This window comes from Crotalus tigris, unplaced genomic scaffold (genome assembly GCF_016545835.1).
Source record: "Crotalus tigris isolate CLP2741 ecotype Arizona unplaced genomic scaffold, ASM1654583v1 scf7180000018172.2679963, whole genome shotgun sequence".
Lineage (NCBI taxonomy): Eukaryota > Metazoa > Chordata > Lepidosauria > Squamata > Viperidae > Crotalus > Crotalus tigris.
In genome coordinates, this window is record NW_024096864.1 from 2,582,584 (window position 1) to 2,603,494 (window position 20,911).

General features: G+C 39.7%; 1 protein-coding gene across 1 annotated transcript; it reads right to left on the minus strand.

Moving 5' to 3' along the window:
• Positions 1 to 1,701: 1,701 nt before the first annotated feature.
• Positions 1,702 to 14,882, minus strand: ITM2A (integral membrane protein 2A). Its single transcript, XM_039348766.1, has 6 exons — positions 14,673 to 14,882; positions 8,255 to 8,386; positions 7,171 to 7,359; positions 5,425 to 5,535; positions 4,890 to 5,040; positions 1,702 to 2,776 (listed from the first exon to the last, which is right to left on the minus strand). The coding sequence occupies exons 1-6, from the start codon at positions 14,754 to 14,756 to the stop codon at positions 2,688 to 2,690; spliced, it is 756 nt and encodes a 251-aa protein (XP_039204700.1). The 5' UTR covers positions 14,757 to 14,882; the 3' UTR covers positions 1,702 to 2,687.
• Positions 14,883 to 20,911: the final 6,029 nt, after the last annotated feature.

Consider the following 20,911-nt stretch of genomic DNA (forward strand, 5'->3'; position numbering starts at 1 on the left):
GTTATGTTATCGTCTCAAGGATAGGCAGTGGTGGTGGGGTGGGCCCACCAGGTCCAACTTACGACCAGTTGAGTTCAAAATTTTTGTTGCTAAGCAAGATAGTCATTTTGCCCCATTTGTTACATGAGTTTTGCCAGCTTTCTTGCCAGAGTTGTTAACTGAATCCTTTGCAATTCTCAAATTAGTAACACGATTGTAAAGTGAATCTGCCTTCCCCATCGACTTTGTCAGAAGGCGGCAAAAGGTGATCACATGACCCCAGGACACTGCAACAGTCATAAATGCATGCCAGTTGCCAGGCATCTGAATTTTAGGCATGTGACAAGGAAGGTTGCTATAGTTTTAAGTGTGAAAAGCAGTTATGTCACTTTTTTTTAATGCTGTTATAGCTTCAGTCACTAAGTGAAAGGTTGTTGAGGACCACCTGTATTATGTGGAGATGGACATCTGCTACTCCTGCCTTCTCAAGATTGCTTGCCTTTATGCAAACTGTTTTTTTGCATTTACACCCTGCCACACTTACTGGACCCCCCCCCCCCCAGTGAACACAACTCAACTATGTTCATTGAACACAGAACTGATTTCCTTTTGATTTGCCAACACTGCCACCTAGTGGGAAGACGGGATTTTTTTCCCTACTTGAATGTTGGGCCAGGAGGAAAATTATACTTAAATGATAAAAGCATGTGAATGACATGCTGAGCAGGCAAATTCCAGCAAGAGCACTGCCCAGATTACTCCTCTGCAGTTGTAAGTCCTAGAAAAAAAAATGACAATGTAATTGATTCAGAAACCATTTACCTGCAGCAGCACAAGGTCACCGTGGTCTCCCATCCATGGACTGAAAAAATCCCCTGGAATGGTGGAGGCAAACCCCAAATTTAATTCCACCCCACCTGAATTATTGCTTGCAGAAAAAGTTACAGGCAGCAGTTCATAACCCACAATTACTTCTTGGGAGGCCCTGGCTGCTCCCCTTCAAAAGTGGCCTCAAATTATGATTACTACAACAAAAAGCTGTGCACTTGCATGGGGGAAAGTACATGAACTATTAAGCAAATTAATACTAAATCAAACTGAACTGCTTTATCCTCTTTCCTGGAACCAGATCAGAAAAGGTCCCAACTGGTGAACAGTTGTTTATCGGTTCTACACAACAAAACAGGCACTATGGAACAAAAATACGACATTTAACTCCCTCACTACCAAGAAGTGCCATCTGGAGTTGCATTAACATCTTTTTAAAGGGCCAAATGAAAGCTTAAAGCTTAGCGAACTCGCACGCTCCGTTGTGACTAAGCTGGCCTGGAGGATTTTGCATTGGTATTCAAGAAAGGAGATGATGACGCAAATCCACTGGAGAGGGTTTACGGCTAACCAAATCATAGCAACAGAAAACTGAATTCTGCAACATATATTGTACAAATCACAAAGGCACGCTTTTCTTCTTGAACTATACACTGGTAGCTTAATTTTTTTAACCAACCGAAAAGGCAAGGAAATCTAATACTTAATGACGAGAGGTTTTACTCCTCTGCACCAGCTCATCCATTCGGGGGCTTCTGGACTCCCACCGAAGTTGAAATGGACATGAAAAAAATCTGAGACCTGCGGCAAGGCTATGCAGTTCATAAACCTCGTTAAGTCTGCCCTTTCCCCAATTTCTTTCGCAGTCAGAACAAAATGGAAGCCACCACCATCATCTTAAGAGAAACATTTATTAGAGGATTGCCACAATCTGTGTGAAATATAAAGTCCCTTATAAAATACTCGGTTTGCAGCTCTCTAGAAATCCCTTTACCAACTCAGACCACAATCCCAAACAAGGATAAGCTCTCTGCAGTAATAGTGGTAACTTGCTCGTTAAGGCCTGCTCTAGAAATTTCACAAGATAGGAATTTTATAGCTATGGAAACACTGAAAACTGGACCTAATACAAATATTAATCACATATATTTGGATCTAGGATGTTAAGAAGTAGGTCCAGTAACCCAAAATACCAATGTAAAAGCTTTTAAGAATAAATGTGCTTAGCTATACAACTAAATATCACAACGAACAGAAGGGAGGAATTAAAAGTAGTAAAGTCAGTTCAAGATAGGCTCCAAATATACATACATATTTAATACAGTAATTGCACAAAATGAAAAAAAAAGCAATGTTAGCTGCTTATGATTATCAAGGTTAAAGTTACATGCTTCACAAATGAAGTTTAAATAAAACCCTTAAAATGTTGATGTGTCTTTTTTTTTTTGTTTCCTTAGTGGAAAACCAAGTGCAGAACATTTTTATGAAGCTAGAAACTAATGTGCAAACTAGAGATTAATGTATTAAGTTTTTGTGAGAGAGTCAAGTAATGATTCGATTACATGTTTATGGAGGAACTGGTATTTGGATTTCAACTTGTTTCTTCAGTCTAAAACAGACATATAGATGTCTTTAAGAGAATAATCCATTTTGAAATGTTACTATTCAAAATTGAAGGAGCTGGAAAAATTAGCAGCACCACAAGTTTCAAAAAGCCTATTGTGGATTTAAAGGGTTTTTTTTTTCTTTTCATCTAAGCAATTCACAGAAAAGGAAACATAAGGCTTTTGATTATCACTGCACATTTAATTCTGAAACTGAAGGTGTAAAGCTTGGAGTTTTAATGGAGATGCGTGATTGTCATTTTCCACCCAACCTATTCATTGCTGACAGAACTTGGTTTCAACAATAAACACGTTTTCAAAGTGTCGGATTATGTGGCACTTTTCAGCAGAGCGCTTTTGAAGGCCTAGAAAGACAGGAGGGAAAAAAAAACACACAATGCCAATTATCCAGGGAACAGGAGCAGGTCAGATAGAACAGATTTTTCTTTCCACAGACTACAGATGTTCCAAGTTCAGTCATCCAGCATGAAAGACTTCCCAAAGCATGCGGGCTGTGGAATTCTGGGAGTTGAAGTCATTTTAAAAGTTAAGTTTGAAAAACCGTGTTATAATGACTGGCTGTAACTGCTTAGGTACACCTACTGGAGCTTTAGGTAAATGAAAGGGGGGGGGGAAAACCCAGGAAAACCATGTTCAGTTGTTATTAAAAGGGTCATCACCATGAATCTCATTCTTTGGACATTGGGGGGGGGGCTAAGACTGCAATATGGAATTCAAAGTGTGCTCTTCAAGCTGGCATTGCCTTTTTATTGTTTCCACCTTAATGGAATGCTAGAAACCACATGAAGGGGCTAAAGATGCCATCTGTAGGATAACTCTCCAAAAACAGAACAGAATGGGAGCAAATTTGAGGTAAAGGAAGAAGCCCAGCAAAAGAAAAGCTGAGTTTAAAAAGAGGACTGTTCTGATCAGGAATTGCAAAGAAAAACATCCCTCCCATGCAACTCTACGGAAGTTAGGCAGTTGACTCAGAATTTGGTGATTCACAAAATAAGGTCACCATTATGTGTTTGAGAGCAAATCCTATGCAGCTTGCCCCTTGTTTCCCAGTGCACAAAGACAAACGCAATGTAGAAGGGAAAGCAGAAACACCACAGAGAACACATTAATTTACCGTGCATAAGGAAAAAGAATTAAGCATCCCCTTCACTGCTGGTAAAAGGGCTAGAAAGAATTCTAGATGTTTTGCAGATTTTCTGTACTTTGTTTTACTACACCACTGGTGGTCACAAGCAAAATCTTGCAAGAAATGCTCATCTATTTATGAGATCCTTAAATGGCACCTGAAAATGTCCTGGACAACATGTGCCAAAATATCATTCATTGCTATCCTTGTAATAAGAGAATGAACATGAACTTGTAAATATGGCCATGGTTTTTATATATTATTTCCTATGCTGCAAGTATGGTGCTATTAGTCAGTACTCACGATAACTTGGACTGTGACCTGCTAATTCTATCTGACAGGAGTGACTCTACAGCGAGCCCAAGTCCACTCTCAAATATTAGCTTTCAAGAGGCAAGTGCCAATTTTCAAAAGGGGATGGATTAAAATACTCAGCAAAGATGCTGAAAGGACTTAGGGAAGCCATCTGGGGCATGAATACAAGTGCTAACACTGGTAAAGTGGGCTGTAAGCCACCTCAGCTGTTTGGAATGCACGTGATCACATAAAAATTCTTAAAATAGGAGCAGTAGGAGTACAGAGGTAATAAAAAAACCCTCCTACTTCCATGTATATAAAGCACAACCAAACACTTTGCTCTTAGTTTAAAAGTTTTTTTTATAAGCTGAGGGTGTATAAAATGGTATAAAAGTAATACTCTCCGGTGTCCTTCACTACTCAGGGTTACTGAATATCAGCCGTATACTCAGCAAAAGACACGAGCGACGGTATAAAATTGGGTGCTCCAATATTATGTAACAGGCCCTACCTTTCACTTTGTTAGCTAATACTAAGGAAACCAACTCAAGTTACACATTCCTTCTCACCACACCCTATCCCATACACAAAAAAAGGATCAGCTAGGAAATGACTGCTAATCTATCTGGCACCACTACTTAAATCTTAGAGCAGCCTCACATCCTGGAGAACATTGGCTCTCTTCTGTCTAAGTGAAGATAATAGAAATGGTTCCTGATTCGCTAAGGCTTGACTGCAGCTAAAGAACAGAATCTGGGGTTAGCTGGAATTGAATTCAAAGTTTAGGGCTCTCGATATACCCATCAGGAATAACAGCTGGATCCTAGTAAGGTAATTCCTGGTGGAAAATCCCTCCATTTAACAAACTCACTTGTTTACTGAACTTTTATTATTCCCATGGCAGCTTTCCCCCTTAAGATTAGAAAAAGCACACAAACGCCCACTCTAAAACGCTCAGCAATTTTCCCTTTCTCGTCCCTTGGTTTCTTTTTCATATCCTGAAATGCAGTAACAATTCAAAACAGAATACTCACCAATGATCTTCTCTCTGCGCTGAAGTCTGAAGGTTTCCTTCCCTACACAGAGCTGGTAAATGAAGACACCCAGATCTGATACGTTATCAATCTCTTCAGTCACAACCATTTCCTCACGAACAAGGTAAGTCTGAGGCAAGTAGGAACCCGTCTACGTGTGGGAAAAATAACATTCTTAATACAGACATTTGGGATTATTCAACCAAGACCAAAGTTACACCTGAAGGCAATTAAGCATGTTACAGAGGGTGGGGGATAGATGATACTCTAAAGCAGTGTTTCTCAACCTTGACAATTTTAAGGCATGTGGACTTCAACTCCCAGAATTCCACAGCCAGCATTGTTTTTGTGATTTAAAAATGCAACTCATCAGTTTGCACAGGATCTTAAAGGTCACAAGTTCACCAACTAATTCATTGCAGCAATTCTAGAAATGACACAAGACGGTTGTTCTAATCTAAACTTTCTCTGTGCAGATGTGCACTGCAGCAAGAATACACAAATATCTTCCATGCTCCATTTAATTGTTACCTACCGCTAATTTTGCAAAAAGATCGATCAGGTTCCTTGGTGGCATAACGATAGAGGTGTTCAGAGGAATCACGTAGCAGTTACCAAGCTGGAGATCAAGGTAGGCTGTCAGGAGCTACAAGAATATAAGGGAAAAAACATCTAGTGATGGATTTTCAATTCTGCCACTTGTTTCAAATCAGCCCTTTGCAAGAATGATGTTTTACTGCAACACAATTGATTTGAAAACAAAAGTAACAAACGTTGATTATGCTACATCCCCAAATTGTTATTTTTCAATGCAACAACGTTATCAATAGGAAGCTGTTCTCACAGCAGCAATCTGTAAACACATTTCATTTTTGCAACCCAACACATGGTAAAACTCCCAAGATAAATGTTGAAGACTTGCTTTCTATCAATCACATTAACTTGTGACTTAAAATTCATGTTTAAGAGGGAGAAAATTAAGATGCCATATCAGTAGCACTTTTATGTAAAACAGTCAGATGGGTACTACAGATACAACATATCAAAGTGCCAGGAGGGAAAAGCTGCATTAAGTATGGGATTATCACCAAGAGCCAATTGTTGCACGACAGCCTGCACAGTACGAAAATCTGAGTGGATCGAGTGATCAAGAAAAAAAATCAGGTTAAAAATAAGAGGGTAAAATGGAGGACAATACTGAATTTCCGCTTGTAATATTCTCAGATAATGAAAAACACTGAAACTAACCCACTTTCCTATGTTCCCAAACTGGTAATGTGGCGTTGCAGTTATCTTAACACTGACTGGAAATGACTATAAATATTTCACAGGATTAGACATAATAAGGGAGCAGCCCTATATAAGGCCTGCTGGTTAATTGGCCGTGCTAAGCATGTCTAAGCCTGTGCAGTCCCAATGTATTTTTGTGAACTGCAACTATGCTTTCAGAAATATTCCCAGCCAACTGTATGTAGAAGAAACAAGATTCCACAAGACTAAAATTACGTTTTATTGAGACAGGCCAAAATAAGTCTTGAAAATCTCCACATCTTGCCTTCTCTCCCTTATACTCCAGGGAGGTCTCTTTGTAAGACTCTCCACCCCCTCCTCTGGCCTTACTGCATGCCTTTTCTGCACCTGGTGTTTTCCTAGCAGCATCTAGGTCAGGGGTGTCAAACTGCGGCTGCATCATACAGAGGCTGCACCCACCCCAGCTCTGGCAATACAAAAAAAAGTTGCAATATGTCGCGATGTGTCATGTGACGAGTTTGACACCCAAGCTCTAGGTTCTTTCTCACGGTCATTTCCCTGCCTTGGTACCAGTGGGTCATGCTATAGCACAGGCAGCTATCCCAACTTGGCGCGTTCTCAACTCTACACCCACCACTTTCAGCCATGATTAGGCATGATGGGAGTTACAGGCCAAACTCGTGGAGGGACATCAGTTTAACGAATGCCTCCCTTAAGATATAGGAAATCTCTACTCTGAAGAATGAATCGTTCCTCCTACGTTTGGCAATACAATTTTTCCTGGAATTTGTGTAATTAGGGTTCCTATTTTGAAATTTTCTCCCAGAAAGCACTAATAAATATTATTTTACATTTAGTATACGTGTTGCTGGCACTTGAAAACTGAGGAGTGGGGGAGGGGGAAAAATATTGAAAAGGGGGGAAAGCATCCCCTTATTAAAGAGATTTCATCCATCAAAATTATTTACCGAAAGAAAGAATAAAAAGAACCCACACTAAGTTTCCCCCCCGCCCCCCCCCAAAGACTCACTCTGTCAAAATCATGCACAATAGCAGCCGGATCACTGTCAGAGAATTTTGGAACAGGTACATCAATGATGGCAATGTTATCTGCTTCTCTGATATCAGCTTCTTCAGCAATGGGCAGGAAATATGGCTCGGCGGCCTGGATCCGATCGTCTTCTCCCACGTAACACATTTGACCACGGAACATTTTGTTCTTTAAAAAAAAAAAGGAATTGCCAGCTATCATATTCATTTAAAGGCATAGTAATTCATTTTATAGTTCAACTATCTCAGAATTGCTTAAGTAGTTTCCCCTGAATGGGCCAAGAAAATGGCGTTGATTCCATTTTTCCCAAACCTCTGCAAATATTACTGGATCCTGGAAGACCACAAGGAGAGATCAGCCGTGATATGCGCTGACCGCTGTTTGGAAAAGGACTGGAGTATGTTAACCTGCCTTTTGAAGCAAAGGAAGGAAGACAAAGAGAACTTCCTCTTCTCAAGTCATTTGTTTATGCAGAGAACACAAAATGGGGGAAGTGACTACAGTCACACAAAACCTTTGTCACTTCTCGATTCAATTACTGTTAATTTGCTTTATAGGGAGCTATCCTTAAAGATGAAATCCAGAAATTTCAAATAGCGTGGAATACAGCTGACCACTGGATAACACTGCACGCAGCGAGACACTTGTTATAGTATAGCAGATTCTTTGATTGCTGCCATTTAAGCTACCTATAAAGCCTTGTAAGACTGAGAACTGGCCACTTTTGGAATTACCTACCTGAGTAGAATCTGCTACCCAATATACAGTATAGGAACACTAAGGATCTCTTTTTATCAAGGCATGATCATCCCAAAGGAGGCATTTTTATGGGTGTCCCGCTCCTAAGAAATAGTTTATTCTCTGTGATCATAGTGGCTCCTTCCTTCATTTCCTTCAAGGAGATTGTTAAAAACTGGATTGTTTTGGAAGACCTTCAAAGACTAGCTGGCCATCATTACTGTGCCTATTACTGAATGTATGCTGCCTAGAGTTAGATTGAAGCAATTAAAAATCGGGGAGATAAACTCAGAAATAAGTGGGATAATAATCAACTCTCCAATACCTTTGGCATGAAATATTTGTAGATGCAGGCTCCCCCAACCACTACTCCAGCTAAAATGAACGCAAGTCCCAAAAGAGTCAGCAGACATCTTCCAGAGGAACCTTCGCGGTTGTGTGTTGCGACTTCTGGGTCCTTGAAAACAGAGAAAAAGCTGTTTTAAATTTTCTATTGTCTTAGAGATGAAATTATCTTTAATTACTATTGTCCTTGAATCAATAGGGTGGCATTACCCTCGCAAGTGAAAGATAATGTTGAGACACAACAGGGTTTTGGCCCAAGGTTACAGTGTTTGCCCTAAATATAAAGATAAGATTCAACTGGCATTCCACCAAAAGGTCATCTTGGCAGGGGACAAGATAAAGCAAAACGAAAGAAAAAAAACGTATTTCTCATGGCTTCACAAATCCAGCCGCCAAGTCACATAACGTAAATGTTCCTCCTCTAATTTTGCCATCAGATTATAGATTTTTCACCATGGCACTGAGAATTAGGATTACTCAGGCATTAAAAAAATGTAAGTGTCATTAGAATGCTCTGTTACAATTTGAGGCAAGAAATATTAAAAGCCATTTCTAGTTCTAGTACTCCATTTCCTACAATTACTGTCTGGTTTCCACCTATCAATTGTGGTCTTTTAACTATCCATCCTACAGCACAAGTTCATAATGGCTGTGAAGAGGAAGCACTTTTAGATAGGCTCAGAATTCTTTGGAATGATGTGAGGGCTTTTTGCAAAAACTCTGGTTAAAAGAGGAACTGCAAAAAAACAAACAAAAATCACAATTCTATGGGAGGGGGAATAGAGTTCTCCAGAACCCAATATATGCAACTGTCACAGATTTGTTTCAATGAACAATGCTAACCATTGCAATTATTTGAGCCTCTTCAACAAATTAAAGGCCTAGATTTTACTTGAATTTACCGTATTAAAACGATTATACATGTTTTCCACAACTATGAACAACTCATGAAGAGTCTATATGAGTAAAATACAAACTATGAAGGTGATTTTGTTCAGATAATGGATTCTATCTTGAAAAAAAAGCTTTTTTTTTTAATGCTGCTTTAAATGTGACACTGGCTAACAACAAGTACTCCAGTCAAAAGTCAGCCATAAAAAAAATCATGCTGCAACTTGTCTGGAGCCATTACGCTGACCTAGAATGAAACAAAATGAAAGCTAACTATCTGTGTAAGCAAGAAACACAGATTTCTTTATACTTCACTGGAAATCCCCAACAAACCTTTGGTATCAGCAACTGACACAAATGCTAATACAGCATTTCACAGTTCAAGGTAGTTAAGTATCCCTGCCTACAGAAATATTCTATGTACTTGGATCATTCAGTCTTAAACTCCCTTACCTATGTATCTAAGGATTTATAAAATAGAACAAAGGCTCCAGAAAGTATATTTGAAGTTCTGTAACAAAATTCCCTCAATAAACATTTGAAAATGAACCTTTATTGTTATGCCTTTTTAACTTCCACTCTCTGCAAGGCTTTTTTTTTTTTTGATGAAGTTAAAAAAATATCCAGTATTATAAACATTCTTCTAGACATTCTCAGAACAAGACTGGCGTGGTGGTTAATGCATCAGACCAAAAGCAGGTCGGGGCAGGCAACTAGGAGAGAAGGCAGTTGAACAAATGCCCAAAATGTTAAATGCAGGTACCCATTTAAACCCACAATTCTCTGTTATCTAGGCAGTGTAGGGATTACCATTGTTAAGTCCTGTGATATAATGCTTTAAAATTACATTGTTTTGTGATGGAAATTCCAGTCCCAATTATGGTCAGATGTTGAGGACTACTTTGTACTCCCATAACCTGTATTTCAAATTAAATGTCTTTAAATATTTATTTACTAGCTTTTGCATCTTATTCTTTGTTCAGAAACTCATAAATGCACAGCATTTTCTCATCCCCCACCCCCAACAACAACATAGCTGCGAGGTAGGTTCAATTAAGAGAAGCCGACTGGTGAGAGAAACAGAAATTTATTCAACACAATGTTATGTTACTACAGTTCTGATTATTTGGATGCCTGTTCTATTGCCACCACTGGCTGATTGGTGTGCAAATTCACAACTGCTAAATTGCAAAGATAATTCAGAGCAATGCTTTTGTGCTTGCAGAAGCTTCAGATGAATTGCAACATACTGGAAAAGCAAGCCACCCAATTGTTACTGGAGATTTGGGGGTGGGGAGGGAGAAGAGAGATATACTACGTGCACATTTTGGCTCAGCAAGTTATCATCTGACTTAATACAAAAGTAGATTAAGCGCACAGGAAACATCTGTGACAACAAATAAAGCAACTTTCCTATCAGAAGTTTGACAGGGCTCCCTAAAAGCCATGTTGTCTGGCCACCAGACAGGAAACTAAGACTGTCTAATCAAACTACCACTGGGTTAGGTAACATTTGATCTTTATCATGTTCTGCTAAGGGAAATCCTGGGTGTGTACAGAGTTGGCCTTCATATACAACATGTTTAGGTACACAGCTTAAGACTGGTATTGCCAACATAAAGCATAAAGGCATTACTCTGCTTGCAGACAGCTCTCTAGGCACTGCCAATATGCCTACCCCTGGCCTAGCCCATCCCACTTTACATGCAGCAATTTATGACTTTAAGGTGGGAAGTCTGCCTACTGCAAAACAGGGATCCAATTTCCAGTTTCATCTTCATATCCAAGACTCCCACATATCCTACTTTTAGGAAACAAAAATAAACAGTGAGAGGATTCTACCATTGTTTTGTTCAGAAAACACACATCTACCCAGAAAAAGAGCAAAAGAAAACCACTAGAAAAGAGTGTTCAATAGTTGCATTTTGACAAATCGTGCTTTGAAATTGAGATTTGGCAGGGATTCTGTAAATAGGCAAGTTAATCAAGATTTTTTTAAAAAAAAAAAAATCCCAACATGCCCATCAGTTGAAAAAAGTTGGATATCCCTATTTTAAAAATATGGATCCATCTATATTTTAGAAATATGGATCCATCTATAACACTGAAACCACTGCATATTTAAAGAGGTTAGAACTAATTCCGTATAAATCTGATCTTAAAGCAGGATTTTCTTTTTTCATTAAAACTGTTATAGGACAATAATCAATGGTGGGACTCTTTCAAAAATGATGCTACATCTAATGGGGTTTAGGAAGACTGAGACTCAAAAACCCTCCCCTTTATTGTGAATTTTATGCATATTATGTTTGGATTTAAAATATCCTGTAATCCACTATGAAATTGGCCCAGTTTCTTGGGTGTAGAGATTTTACTTTGCATAAGCTGAAGTATTATACTGAAAATAAAATCAGTTCATTAAAATCCATATCTATTAGACAGTGATACATGTAACTATTCCCTGTGCAGTTCTTTAGCCCACTAGCTTATATTTTGGTATCCAGTTGCGACTGCTAAATTGCTATCCTAGACTTTTCCCTTTAAGCAATTAAAAATTGATGTTAGACAACCTTTACAATTTCTGGAACTTAAACAGAACTTTACTAGTGGAATTTTGAAACATGGATCAATAATAAAACTATTTCATATTTACGCTTCTTACATAGGTTTAGGCATGTATTTTGCATAAGATTGAGGAATTTAAGCATCCATTTCTGTGCATTTCACAGTAGAAGCATTTTACATGCCCTTTTAAAGAGAACTCATGTAATATCATTCAAGTATATGATCTCGGCTATTAGGGACAAACCATCAACGCTTGTCACAAATTAGGAACTTTTAACTGCCTCAAATTGTCCTGTATATACAAGCAGCATGAAAAGAATGTTTTCAGTAACTTCCAAACATAATCAGGCACAAACATGTACACTGTCAACAAAGCTTTTATTTTTTATAAACTGGAATGACTCAGAGTTGTTCTGAAAGTGAAAGCAGGCACAGGAAATCAGATAATTTTGCAGATTTCATATATATACTAGCATACCTACTGAAAATAAGCACAGCTTAGACTCCTTAAACTGTTCAAACCAAATGCATGATTAGACAGTTGTGAACTTTGCATGTGCATGCATAATTGCCTAATCTGTCGTTTGCCTAATATTCTTTCCCGTCAAAAAGCAAAATACAGATTAGGCATTATTTGTGCTGTTAGTTATGTGCCTTTGTAAAATCTTTCAAACTTCCTTCCAATTTTAGTCAAAAATCCCCATCAGCATGCATTCCAAAACCATTCAACATGTGGGATCAGTTCTGAAGGAAAATTTGTTTTTAACACTACCAAGTTTTCAAAGCAAATTGCAAGTTTTAATATAGGCCTCCAAATTTATTTAAACATGCTAAGGCCAAGATAGAAATCACTAATTTCAGTAGTTCCCACCTCATTAATTAAGTATATGAGATTATATCCTAACCCAGCCTTGACATCACCTACTTTTTAATAGGTTTAAAAAAGAGGATTTTTTTTTGTTTATAGGTCAAATAGTTCCTAAAATATCTTTTGAAGCAAATATAATCACATGGTATTCTCATGTAAGGGCAGCTAAAAAAAGTAATTGATTGTAAAATATATTTTTCATGCAAAACTAGTATTTTGCAAAATAGTAGGAGCAAGGATAATCTGGAAGCATTTGAAGTGGTCAAGGCTGTCATAATGAAGGGTTCATTAATAGAATTGCTAGGATCTTAAAAAGCTGTTAAGGAAATGCTACAAACCAGGAAGAAAGATGAAAATCCATAGTATCCTCATTATTCTCTTCTCAGACCCAGGAACTTACTTCTATATAAGCATGCAAAAGATTAAGCTTCTTAAAAAAAAACTACACTTTGAAAGAAAAAATAATACCTGATCCCCATGCTAACATGTTAGGTTATTTTAGATTTATATCTTTATTTTCAACTTGAAGGCAATTTGTTTCCCGTCTCCCATTTCCTACCTTCCTTCCATGGCTAACTTTTTTAAAAAAAGAATTTCAATTTAGAAGGGAATGGGAAGCTGTTATGGTGCAAAATAATACACCACTTGCAAGTCTAAATTTGTATCTCCAAAAATATCTCTAGGCCCCACTCCTAGACAAGGCAGAACTGCTACTGCTCAGCATAAACAAAAACAGAACTAATTAAGAAAAAACCTGCAACTCCTGTCTCTACTTGATTTTATTTATTAAACTTGTATGCCACCCATCTAGCCAAAGGCCCTTTTGTGCCTTCTTCCTTAGTCTTGAAGGATCAAGCCATCAACCAGGACAGGTTTCACTGGTGGATTAAGATCCTCTATTTAGGCAGAAGGAAGTATATTCTATATCTATTTATATAGCTCTGTGACTCTACTCACACCAATAGAGGATTAGTCATACTCACACACACAAAAAGAGCAGACTTTAGTATTATAAACACTAACTACATACAATCACGATCAACCTTCCCCTCTCCCCCACTAAATCCTGCACACAGAACACAAACACACCAAGTCAATAATAGGCACAGAATCCTATGAAGTGAGGGGGAAAGGATGCCCAATCAAAGAAGGCACTGTGGTGGTGGTTAAATACCAGTTAAGCCGACATGATGGTCCACGAATCCCAAATAAGGGGAGAATCGTCTGGAGGCGTACAATGCTGGCCTATATATTCTACTTACCTCAAAAGGAAGCCCACGTTATATGCACAAACCCGACTATAGACGTCATGGCGTGTTGACCCTCCAGTCCCACACAGTTACGTTCCAGAATTGCACGGATGTTGGTGCAAGGCGTGTGTGCACGCAAGCACGCGCTCACATGGTTGCCTTCCCAGCCAGCAAGGGAGGCGTTGCCTACCTGCAGCGTGGTGTGTGTGTGTGTGTGTGTAGCTGAGGAACGTTAATTTATTGCATTTCTTTCTCCAATTTATTGAATTTACTTATTCAATTTATTGCATTTACTTATTCAATTTATTGCATTTCTTTCTCCAATTTATTGCATTTCCCCAATTTATTGCGTTTTTCTCCAATGTATTGCATTTCCCCAATTTATTGCATTTATTTCCCCAATTTATTGCATTTCTTTCCCCAATGTATTGCATTCATTTCCCCAATGTATTGCATTCATTTCCCCAATTTATTGCATTTATTTCTCCAATTTCCACACCGCCCAAGTGGGAATTTAACGAATAGATGCATTTACTCCCTTCCCCCCCCCCGCCCCATGCATAGTCACGATAAACAAACTCGGGTGAACCAGTCAGGAGAGCCCCGTCGGGGGTGGGGGGGGAGGTCAAGGGGCCGCAATTCCTCTTTCGGCTCCCTCTCGCTCCGCCGAAGGACTACAAAGCCCATCCCCTCCCTGCCTCCCTCCCTCCCCCCTGAGGCGGTTGAGGGACGCCGCCATTTTGCCCGGGGGAGGGGGGGCAAGGCGCACGGGGCCCGCCGCTGGCCCCCCGACACAAAATGGCGGCGCGTCGTCTTCTCCTCACCTGCTCGGCCACCAGGGCCTCGGCCGCCTCCTTCTTGGGCTCGTCCTTGTGGGCGAAGGGCGACTGGAACGCGATCTTCACCATGGCGGCGGCGGGGGGGGCCGCTTGTGAGGGGAAAGGCTCCTTCGCAGCGAGGCCGCTTCTGCCTCCGCCAAGTGCAGCCGCCGAACTCAAAGCCTCTCCGGGAACTGCGCAGCGGCCTCTCCCTCGCTGGGTGGGCGGAGCCTGCGGCGGAAGCAAGGAGGGGGGAGAGAGGGAGGGGCCAGGGAGAGCTTTATGCGCACGCGCGGCGGGGCCTGTTCCCTAGGAACGCGCTCGGTGTGTGTGGGGGGGGGAAACAGGGAGTTAGTGGCGGAGGGCGGGCCTTCGCCTTGTCTTTCTCTGCCCGGGCTGGAGGCTCGAAGTGCGCACGCGCCCGGTCTCCCTGCGAGCCAGGGAGGAGAGGTGGAGGTGGAGGTGGAGGGAAGGGGGAAAAAAAAAAAAAAGGAGACCGGACGCGTGCGCACTTTGAGCCTCCAGCCCATTTAAAGGCGAAAGGGCAAGAGGAGGCTCCGCAGCGCCCCCTTCAGGCGGGAGAGTTTTATTTAGTTTTATTTTCAAGAGTGAAAAACAACAAAATAACAGCTGGAAGAGTGGCTTGGGCTGAGCTGCAAACTAACCACGGGTTTGAGGATGTGGTGTAGTCTCAACAAAACCTGGTTCGCCAGAGCTAGGAAATGGGGTCAGTTTGGGAAGCTGCGGTTGGTTTGGTGGCTGGGAAGCAAACCATCCGCCATTCAAACTGCAGATTCAGAAGAAGAGAAGTGGGGTTGTAGAAGGTCCTTAAAGTGCAAACATGAAAAGGGGCAGAAGTATCTTTCTACATCGGCCACAGATTCTACGATACATTAGAGCAGGGATCTCCAAACCTGGGCGCTTTTGAGACTTGTGCACTTTGACTCTCAGAATTCCTCAGTCAGACAGGACCTAAATTCTCATTTATTCAATAAACCAAGATTAAACAAATGGGTGAAGCTGCTCCGGAGAGCCACTTCAGTTGTGGATGTCAGGGCTAAAAAGGTCCTCATCTTCTAACTTCCCAAGACTTACTTGTAAAGGAGATAGACAGGATCGGTTGGTAGCCAGCATGAACAAATGGCTGTTGTGAAATGGATTAAACAGAAAGCAAATGTGGCTGGCTGTGTTTCATTACTATAACCGTTTTGCGCCCTTAGCAGATCTTTAAAATTATGATGAAATATTGGAAAGTTGGTGGTAGGGTTAGGCAAGAATAGCACATTGCAACACTTTGCGGGACGAATCAAGATCCAACAGCAATTCTATTTCATCTACAGCTACTGAAAAGCCATATTTCACCCTTTTCTCCCCCTCCCAACCCCCCCCTGCAAAATCTAACAATGAACCCCCCAAGTAATCTGATTTACTTGCTCTTTATTCGTTCCCTGGATGCGCTCCCAGGCTGTATTAAGATATGTTTTACTTCAACACGGTCTTCAGTGAACCAAAATTGGATAGGTGGATGTAAACCATAGTAGAAGCCAGAGCGTTTACAAAAAAATGGCTGAGTTTGTGACACACAGCGTGCAAAAGTAACTAACCTTTGTCTGTGAACACAACCAGTTTTCTTCTGTTGATTTTGGCTTAGCGCACCAGGTGACTCAGTGGCTTATCCCTATCATATGTGAACTCTGCCAAATGTAGCTTATTCAAAAACATGGAACGTATCTTGGAATAAAGATATTGTTATAAAGCTGGAATTTGTTCCTAAACCCTGTCTGGGAAAAAGAACCTATTGTTTTTACAGAAACTGCAGAAGACATGTGAAGAAAATGCATTGTTTATATTGCTATAAGCTTGGTGTAGGACCAGGCCCCTGTTGTGCTCAAAGCTAGTTTTAACCAGAATTTGCTGATAATGATAGTTACTTCAGAGATAACCCCTAGGAAATAATAGCCATAAAAGGCAATTGGTAAATAAGGGCAGAGGGGCCATAGAATTTGAGGAATGTGAGATGTAATCAGGGGCGGGGAAATAATGTATTCACTTTAGACGCTTCAGATAGGTTGTGATGGCCTCAGCCAATGAGGAAAATTGGGAGGTAAATTTGTGACTGTATTAGGGAATATAATGAAAGCATATTGATGATTTAAGGTGTCTCTACTATACCTGCGTGTTTGTGACACACCCTCTTTGCAAAGTAGTAAAAATAAGGGGTCGCGATGGGTCGGACACGACTTCGCAACTAGCAACAACAACAAAAAATAAAAATACCATTGTTTTCTCTTGGAAGTTTTGGCTGGTGATTGTTTATCCCTAACTAGACAATGAATCCCACAGCTGTTGTGAGTGGCATCATTGGAAGAAGACTGACATCAGCGGAAAGCCTTCCTTCCTTCCTTCCTTCCTTCCTTCCTTCCTTCCTTCCTTCCTTCCTTCCTTCCTTTCTTCCTTGCCTTTCCTGTTTTGCAAAGTAGGAAAGGGAAAATTTCTGCTTTAATTTCCACCCTTAAGCATCTTCCATCCTGAACAAACGAAAATTATATGGCTGAAATTTGTTAACCGAGTGGCCAAAATTTAGCCATGTGATTTTAGGTTATATTTCAGGTTGAAAAGAAAAGAATTATGTAATAAAGATGGGGAAAATTTACTTCATAGAGGATTCTATTTCTGTCTATCAGGACAGGAGGAAACAATCATTTTGCAAAAAAAAAAAAAAATCAGCCATTTTGGACATCCAAACTAAAGATGCTGTGAGGTATTGTGTTTAGATCAAGGCTTAGAGCCAAGTCTCAGTTAGATCACAGTTTAGATCTAACTGTTATTTCCTTACATTATATTAACCTGCCTAGATAAAATGATAAAAAAAGCTCTGAGTGCATGCAGAAAGCCCGGTTTTTCTTTTAATTAATTTAGCAGTTATGATGGGTGAATTATTCTCAGCTGCTCTGTATTGTAAGTTTTAATATTTTAAGTATTCTTGTAATTGTGTTTATTTTTAAAATGTTTACTGCCTAGAATCACATGGTGAGATGGGTGGCCATACAAACTGAATGAATAAATAAAAACTGCCCAGAGACAGAAAGAGCTGAAGGCTAAGATCTTTTCAACATGCTCTTCTATTTGCTTTTACTCTAACCACCCTTTTGACTTTCAAATAAGATATATCTATTTTTGAGTCACTTGCATTTGCAGCCCAGGAAATGGAAAATTACTTTTGAACTGCTGAGAAACAAAACAATTCACCAGTTGCAAATAGGTTATCACTAAGGAAACTGCAGATCAAGTGTGATCGGCAAGGAAAGGCACGTTATATTTATGTATGATTTCTGAAGATAGTATAGCAGAGTACGAGGCGTGTTATATTTTTATCCCTAAAGATCTCTGATACCTTCAAAACCTACTTTTCAGTCTGAAATAAGAAAGTAATAGAAAAGAGGAATCCTGCTGAAAAAAAGTGTGAAGTTCAACAACCTCTTAAAATGGCATCTGAAGAGCAGTCGGGTTGCGTTCAGATATCATGCTAAGCCTCAACGGAAGTCTTGGTTCAGCCATTATAGCCTTATAAACCAAAGGTAGGCTTACCACAGTGGTTTGTTCAAGAATTCATGGTTAACAAGGCTAAAACATATAAGGAACGGTTGCTGGAATTGGGAATGTCTAGTTTAACGAAGAGAAGGACGAGGGGGAACATGATAGCAGTGTTCCAATATCTCAGGGGCTGCCCCAGAGAAGAGGGAGTCAAGCTATTCTCCAAGGTGCCTGAAGGCAGGACAAGAAGCAACGGATGGAAACTAACCAAAGAGAGAAGCAACCTAGAACTAAGGAGAAACTTCCTGATAGAACAATTAACCAGTGGAACAACCTGCCTCCAGAAACTGTGAATGCTCCAGCACTGAAAGTTTTTAAGAAGAGACTGGACATCCATTTGTCCGAAATGGTGTAGGGTTTCTTGCCTGAGCAGGGGGTTGGACTCAATGACCTCCAAGGTCCCTTCCAACTTTATTATTATTATTATTATATCGATTATTATTATTATTATTATTATTATTATTATTATTATTATTATTATTATTATTAAGTCTGAAACATCCCACCGAAGGGATTGAATCTCAATTTAAACTGTATTCACATCACACACACACACGGAGTCCTTGATTTTACAACCACATTTGGGATCAGAATTTATGTTACTAAGCAGAGTAGCTGTTAAGTCAGTCATGCCTGAATTTTACTTGTTTTGCCATGGATAAACAAATTGTTGCCATTAAGCGAATCATGCAGTTGCTAAGTGAATCCAGCTTTCCCCATTGACTTTGCTATCAAAGCTGGCTGGGAAACTCACAAATGGCAATCACGCGACTCAGGTACTCTTCAACTGTCATAAATACATCCAAGCCAAATTTTGATCGTGGGACCAGAAGGATGTTGTGATGGTCGAAAGTACGAGGACCTGTTGCAAATCACTTTATTCAGTGCCATTGTAACTTCAAACAGGCACTAAACTAATGGTTGTAAGTTGAGAACCACCTGTACTGAATCATAAACAAACTGCTCACATTTACCCACTTATTTTTTTATGAGTGTAGCTTGTGTGATTATTATTCTGTCTGGCAAACCTAGAATCATGAATAAGCCATGATTAAGATAACTGAGTAGGTGTATACTGCAACACAGTCCAAATCTCTCTTTAAAGCAGCAGTCCCCCACCTTTGCGGCTTGGCCCAGCTGGGGGGGAGGGGAATCAGTCGTAGAAGCAGTGGGCCAGCACGCACATGAATGTGTGCGCAGCTTGACTTGTGCAAATGGAGCTGTGTGAATGTGTGCATGCGCGCCGGCCCACCACTTGTGCAGCCGATTTATGAATAGGCCATGGCAATAGTGGGCTGAGGCCCAGGGGCTGGGGACCCCTGCTTTAAAGGATTTGGACTTAAACATGAAACCAACCAGTGTTACTTCCAATGTGGCTTCAATCAATTCACCTATTTTAAATATTCTAGTGTACGTTTCAGTTGAACTATTGTTCCCCAAAACATAGAATAAATATGTCCTCATATACTGAAGGAAACATGACTTGGCTGTTTTTCTCCAGTCACAAGGGAGGCACCGGAAGTCATAATGTCAGATTTAACTGAACTTCTGCAAACTTTGTTCTTTGTCCTCAAATATTTTGTGGCATCAAGCTCCCAACCTTATCCTTTATTCCTCCCTGACTTGTTTTGAGCAAACATCATGATAATCAAACAAGCTCTGCTTCCTTCAGATTCACTTTTGGATTACAATCTTTCTCTGCAAGATATTTTAAACTTTAACCACCTTTTACCCCAAGTCTACATATTTCAGAATAAGCTCTGAGCTCAGTTGGAATTATTTCTAAAGAAATTAGCATGATTGTGTTAATAATATGTGGTTTGCCTTTGGTGTGTTACGTTGAAGGAACTTTACTGTTGCAGTTTGTACATCATGGTTTGTGTGCAGTAGAGCCTCGGATAAGCCATGTTACTATGAGCTGTTGCTTACATAGATGGGACATTTAGCAATCGTTTTCAAGAAAATCGTGCCTTGCAATAATTATGAAGAGGCTGTTGTTATGTTGCTTTGTTACTTGAAAATATTCTATTATCTTTTTTTAAAAAAAAACCTGTGTCTTATTTACATTACATCTCATCCCAGAGGGGAAGAAAATCCACATAATATGGAAAGCAAGCTATATAATATCCCTAGTTCTTTTGAAATCATAGGAATGCAATTTTTTAAATAAGAAACAAGAATGGAAATCTGAAGTGAGTGCCACTATAATACATGGAACAGTAAGAAAAATGCCGCATACAAAACATATATTTGACGGTTAAGCTCTGATCTGCAACTTGGTGCTCTCTAAATGTATTGCACTACAATTGAATCTTGAATCAGGATGATGGGTACTGTTTGTCCAAAACATCTATGGAGCACCAGATAAAGCTTTGAAGAATTTTGTGAGAAGGCAGAAAGAAAAAAAAAAGAAATCAAGTTCCAGGAGATTATTTGAAGGGACAAAAGATCAAATTCGTTAATAGTAAAGGAAAAAATACAAGGTCTTTCTCTGATCTGAATTAAATAAGTTGTTATCTCTAATAATCCTTTTGCTCATCAGGGCTGAAATGATGATGTTCTAAATATTTGTTTATAAATAAGAGATGAAATATAGGAAAAAGAGATCATTTTGTTTTAAGGGAATATGATCAGTTATTAAAATTGTTTAT

Excerpts from the sequence above, each read along its gene's own strand:
- ITM2A (XM_039348766.1), bottom strand. The coding sequence starts at position 14,756 with ATGGTGAAGATCGCGTTCCAGTCGCCCTTCGCCCACAAGGACGAGCCC. Across the intron at positions 8,387-14,672 it reads AGGCCCTGGTGGCCGAGCAG|GACCCAGAAGTCGCAACACA; the intron begins GTGAGGAGAAGA and ends TCTGTTTTCAAG. Across the intron at positions 5,536-7,170 it reads TTGTGCATGATTTTGACAGA|CTCCTGACAGCCTACCTTGA; the intron begins GTGAGTCTTTGG and ends ATATTCTTGTAG.